Source organism: Solanum verrucosum, unplaced genomic scaffold (assembly GCF_900185275.1).
Source record: "Solanum verrucosum unplaced genomic scaffold, falcon-dt-bn FXZP01000079.1, whole genome shotgun sequence".
In the NCBI taxonomy this organism is placed as follows: domain Eukaryota; kingdom Viridiplantae; phylum Streptophyta; class Magnoliopsida; order Solanales; family Solanaceae; genus Solanum; species Solanum verrucosum.
This window is the reverse complement of record NW_026020368.1, coordinates 718,908-724,965: the sequence shown is the minus strand read 5'-3', so window position 1 is coordinate 724,965 and position 6,058 is coordinate 718,908. Positions and strand designations below refer to the sequence as shown.

At 36.5% G+C, this 6,058-nt stretch overlaps 2 protein-coding genes across 2 annotated transcripts; one reads left to right on the top strand and one right to left on the bottom strand.

Annotated features, from left to right (window-relative positions):
• The first annotated feature begins 905 nt into the window (after positions 1–905).
• LOC125838109 (uncharacterized) lies at positions 906–1,384 on the top strand. The gene has a single exon (XM_049517164.1). The coding sequence runs from the start codon at positions 983–985 to the stop codon at positions 1,307–1,309; it is 327 nt and encodes a 108-aa protein (XP_049373121.1). The 5' UTR covers positions 906–982; the 3' UTR covers positions 1,310–1,384.
• A 155-nt stretch (positions 1,385–1,539) lies between these two features.
• LOC125838054 (chlorophyllide a oxygenase, chloroplastic-like) lies at positions 1,540–6,058 on the bottom strand. Its single transcript, XM_049517111.1, has 9 exons — positions 5,947–6,058; positions 4,986–5,228; positions 4,726–4,830; positions 4,122–4,397; positions 3,680–3,827; positions 3,351–3,535; positions 3,135–3,247; positions 2,242–2,536; positions 1,540–2,091 (listed from the first exon to the last, which is right to left on the bottom strand). The coding sequence occupies exons 1-9, from the start codon at positions 6,022–6,024 to the stop codon at positions 1,927–1,929; spliced, it is 1,608 nt and encodes a 535-aa protein (XP_049373068.1). The 5' UTR covers positions 6,025–6,058; the 3' UTR covers positions 1,540–1,926.

The following is a 6,058-nucleotide window of genomic DNA, read 5'->3' as shown; positions in this document are numbered from 1 at the left end:
TAATGCAGGTTTATTCGGGGATAATACTCTCAATAAAATCTGCTTAAATTTCGTAGAGATTCAGTTAAAAAAACAACTTCAAAATCAGCAGGTTGGTGATATTATTCCTCATGAGCAAATCAATATGGCCAACTTACCAGTCTCATCCAATAAATTGCTCTCAAAATTTGTCGCCAACATAAGATATTGAGACAGTTATAGTGAAAATAGAGAACAAAAAGTCATTGAGACTTGAGTAGTTTATTATGCGAAGATTTGGTCTACTTAATTGTGGTATACACATAATGTACATATTGTATACACAATTAACATTTATACTTTTTAATTTATATATATATATATATGATATGGCTAGAAGTTTTAATTATCTTTGACGAGCGGTCAAATCTGTAAAGGTCATTTGCACGAATATCCCTATTTTTAAGTGATAAGGAAAAATAAGTTATGCCGCTTACTTACTACATAACTTATATCATTTAGAAAGATAAGTTCAGTTCGTAACCAACAAATGTAAGACATAATTTTAGTTCCTACAAAACCCATAAAGTTATATCTTCCAGGCATAACTTATTATTACAGATTTTAAATCTTGCCATATAAGATAATAGCTCTCTAAACTTATGTCTTGCGAATAAGATGATATACGACTTGCGAAATTTATAGTTAAAAATACTTTAATCTATAAATTTTCATTTAAATAAAAAATAAAAATAAAAAATCACCTTGAAAAAGGGACTATCCGTGCAAAATCTTGAATTTGTATTTAGCTAGCTAAACGGGCCAATAACACTAATGAGCTGGACATCAGTGACCCAACGAACAATACCCGAATAACTTGATTCTCAAGCCTACCAAAATACCCACGAATCCTCTAGAAATTTTCTTCAACACTCTACGCCTTTCTTCTCCATCTCTTCAAAAACTCCACTTTGCAGTTTGCACTAATTCATAACCCAATCAACAAATCAAAGTATCATAAACAATGTTCTTCTTCTTCGTAGGAGGCTTAGAGCAGCAGGCGAGACAGGTATTGAAGAGCGGGGCAGGGAGGTGCATTGCGTGCGGATCACGCGCTGACCTCGTCGATTATGAAAAGGTTCTCAAGTTCTTCTTTGTTCCGGTGTGGAGATGGCCGGGAAAAGAGCCGGTGATGTACTGCAACAATTGCAAACTCTTCTTCCCTCAATCTCTAACTCCTCCTCCGCCGTCATCCACGGCTGAGGTCCCGGACGTTCTTAGGTGTCAGTTCTGTCGCCGGGAAGTGGACGGCGATTTCCGATTCTGTCCCTTCTGTGGTAATGCACTGTGAATGAATATTCTATATGTAATAACAGACGCTTCAGGGTTTGAAATACTTTGTAATTATGTTACTCTTCTTGTCTTGTAATTAGTATATACATATCATGTTGTTGAATTAAAAGATATCAAAATTTTGTTTTAAGCAATTCCATCCATGGACTCGTCACTGAAAGAACATAAGTTTGGACGACAAAAATACACTTTGGGGCAAAACAGCTAGACATCAGATCTTCCTATTACTTCATTTTGGCGAAAAAATTGTGTATACAATTCAAAAATTCGAAAAGATTGATACTATGATACAAGTTGGAGGACCATTTCCATGACTTTCAATAGAGCCTCCAGATTTTCTAGGAGGCATGCTAGGGAAAACATGAAAGGATTGATGGGCGGGGTCAAGGTTGTTTAAACTGTACATGAACCTAAAAACAATTAGTGTACAGTTTATTTTTTACAAGGGAAGCTATAATGAAATCATCTCATTTTCAGGATGCTCTGGTATATCCTCAGAGCAACAAGTGTGGCAATTGCGTTATATACCAACAGAGATTCTCAGAAACTGAAGTTCTTCAAAGAACTAAGGATCATCTTGAGATGTAAAATCTATCCTTGGATTAGTTCCATGTTTCATTTGCTGAATGGCAATTGCTTTGCTCCACTCTCTACAGCATCTCTCCATATTCTATACCTCACTCCTAGCTTATCGTATGATACAGGCAGGTTCCAAATGTTAGCACCCTTGAGCATCCGGTCTTGTTGACCAATCACAAGCCGTAGGTCTTCATTTAAAACCTGAGAACGTTTATGCAGGAGAACTCGTCATTATAGGTATTGTGATTTGTGCAGGTGATGCATCTTGAAGAAGTCAATGACACCGATTTTTACATCATTACGAGTTATATGTAATGACAGACACTACCAATGTTAAGGATAGAATCTAACCTGTTCAGCAAAATGCCTCCACACATATTGCATGAAAGGCATGTGTTTTAATATGGGAGCAAAATCCAGTGACATCCTATATAGCAACCTTGTCTTCTGTCGAGATGCAGGTAAACATACATGAAGTTGGTGAAGGTGTGTAGAGCACTCTTTGGTGCTCTGCCCCTCCAATTTGCCTGGCTTTGAGATTCCAATGGTTGATAGAACCATACAAGGTGGTCGAAATTCCATATCTATTGGATAAGGATCCCAATATCCTTGCAGACCCGATGCTGGAGTCAAAAAATTTACAAAGCTGAAAAAGAAAGGTAACAAGTGTTCACATCTCTGGGCTATCATTGCCAGACTTTATTAATCAGACAGGTACAAGAACCACCACGCCTTCACCTTCTCCATCAACAAAGTAAACAAGAAAAATATAGTATCACATTGTTTTGATTGTTAGAAAGTGGAAACATCTTTTTTAGCTAATTGTGCTCCATAATATCTTTTTTCTACGCAATGTACATGAGCACGAACCATTGTCATAGATTTGTAATCAAGATGACAAATTTTTTATTTTCCATGAAACTATATGAATTCAAATATAAAATGTAGTCAACTCTCCTTTAGAAAATTCATTTTGGGACTTGAAGAATTATTGATCTGTAAGGTAAGAGTTATCAACTAATCTAACTCAGTATCCTCGAAAAGAATCTTTTCACATTGTAATCCAGTATGTTGTTAAGAAAATATGCAGGACACCAAGAATTATGCCCTCAGCTCCTTAATGTCTAAGGTGGCGATTGATTTCAACAATGGTTGGCATTTTGTTTAATTTCAAACAGAAGATTTGTAAACTAGTGTTACTCTTAACTTCTAAACTATTTTAAATCATTAGAATAACAACAAACCTTGGGACACTCCATCCTTTAGCAAACGTAGATGTATGGGTGAAAGGTGCATGGGCAAGATCCAACAGATTGTCTAAAAGCAACCCATGTTCCACTGGAAGTTCCATCACTATCTGCCAGTTTAAAGAACAACAAGAATGGAGCAGAAAGAGTTAACTTACTGTTGTTAGATGGTTTTCCTATTAACAATTAAAATGGTTTTTCAGTGATTCAAACCTCTGCATGGATTTGAAATCCAGAAGGTGGAAGTAGAGAAGGAAGAGTGGCTGTAGGAGGATCATTTCCAGGCCAAATCCATATCATTCCTTCTTGCTCAAAGCATGGCAGAGATTTGATCTTGACATTCAGAAATTTTGTTGATGGCATTTTCTCACATTTCCCGTCTGTTGAATATTCCCACCCTAAGGATCATCAAACAAACGTAGAAGTAAATGTCAGTTATTGCATGCACTCTCCACGTATCAAACACCAAATTGATCAAGTGTTTTATTATATCCTAGATAGGAAATTTGCACTGAAGAATGCTTAGATTCGTCTATTCTCACCATGATAAGGACATTGGATTCGACCCTCTTTCACTGAACCCAAATGAAGGGGGCAGGCTCTATGTGCACATGTGTTCCGGACACATCCAGGTTTTCCATCTTTCCCACGAAAAATCACCCATGGTTCCTCAAAGCATTCAATTGGTATCTGATACATTATAGTCAAATAACCATCAACATACGAGACACTAGAATACAGCAAAAACAATAAAAAATGCGTTCTCTTTTCTCTCAGAAAGTTAGAAAGGAGATGGTACAACATGTTATTGGTTGGCATCAGAGTATTGAATCAGTTCATTTTAGTAATTTATTATTTAAGTATGTCCTTTTCATTTTCCCAGGGGACTTATTAGTTTGTAGATATATATAACATAGAAATTGGTAGCATGTTGTCTGCAGTTCTGCAAATAAGATTATTACATAAATCAGGTAATTGACTTACCATGGTGTCATCCTTAATATCAGCGGAGAAAGCAACAGGATACCAGAAGTTCTTCAAATGGGGGCTGTATTCTTGAACAGGACCTGACACATTGAGGGTTCTCCTAGGCTGCTTGCTTTTAACAGTGTCTCTAGATACTGTAGACATACCAGGAGATGAAGACGGTGAATCTGATTCTTCTGTACTCCTCTCTGGTAGAAGCCTATCATTAACCAACGCTTCCATGTAAGCTAGCTTATCTAAAGCAGCAGAAACCCGCACCTCAGATATATGTACCTGTTGCTATCACTACTTTAGATACAAATCTTGGCTTATATGGAAGTACACGAAATCCTAAACTTGCTTTTTGTGTTGGGTTTTCATTTTTCTTTTTGACAAGTAAGATTCTTGAACTAGTTTATCTATGATTTATGAAATTAGCCATTTTTTCTTAAGAAAACCTGTTTTGCTTCAATAGGTTTTACAGATAAAAGGAAACTAAACCTGAACAACCAATAATAAAGGGAAAATATTTGATGTGTTACATATCTACCCAAAAATCTAGAAAGGAGTAACTTGTATCCAACAGCATAACTTTGTTCAATGGGATCAAAGTAGTATATACCTCTTTATGGGCCTGAGAAAGTGCTTCTTGTAAATCCGCGAGTTCCTTCTTCACAGTTCCAATAGATTTATACTCCCGTGCTAGAGGATTCAATACTTCCACAACCTACTCACACAGTATCCACCAGTCACACGACTTAGTACAAGGATGAAAAAGAAGAAAACTATGACGAGAAAAAATTGAAACAATGCCAAAGAAGGATTTATCACTAATTAGCGGAAATGAAGCTAAGGGGTAACACATGATGTACGAGAATCAACCTTTTCGTGCAGGAGCATTATCGTAAGTACGTCTTGACGAGCTCGCCAATCACAATACTGTATATCAAATCTAGCAACTTCTAAAGCTTGATTTGCATCCAGGAACTTCCCTTTAGATTGAGGGAATTTTGACCTTGGATCTTCCACATCAAAGATTGTCAACCAGGAGCTTTTCTTGTTTGTTAACTCAATACCCGCTGCCTCCTCATACACTGCAAACACTCCAAAACCACCTTTGAAACACTGACAATGAACAAATTGCAGAATTATCGTCCACTCAATAATTCATCTGATGGAGAAAATGCAAGTTGTGTACAGTTCTGTATATTCAGATTGAGATAACTTCCCAAATAATCCAATGGGTAACTGATTACTACATGAACTACTACTTTTCTACCCGATACACATACACTAGAGCATAAAAATTAAAAACATGCCACAAATAAGTTATGCAACAGAGTCCACGAGGAAGAAGCTCATTCTTTCTCTGGTTTTTAGTTAGAAAACATTTTCCAGCAAAAGGAATAAATAAACTCCCCTCACTTATGGGCAGAAATCATTTTGCTTTACAACTATCTTAACTGGTAACTTCATTACTTGATCCAACCAACACTTAGTACACATTATTAAGACGAAATAATAGTCAAAAACACAACTGAAGTATCACTTTTAACGAATTTTGTAAATGCACTTACGTTTCTTCTCTCAACTATCACCGGCTATTAATCAAAAACACTCATGTATTTGAATACAATCATCAAAAAGGCACACGACAACGTAATTTGCCCATAAAATGTCGTCTTCTTCAACATGTCAATTGACTCATTTTAACATTTTTCTAGAAAAACACTTAGCAGCTTATATACTCTCTCCGTCCCAATTAATGCAATTGTAGTGTGAGATATGTTTATGTAACTATAAATCATGTATTCGAGCAATAGGAATAGTAGAAAAGAGTTACCTTTCTAGTATAAGTCTTAGTTGAGCGGCAAAAAGAGAAAGGAAAAGAGAGAGCAGCAGAAGTAGCAATAGCGGACATGGCGGGGCTGAAGCAGCTGCTCCTATCTTTTTCG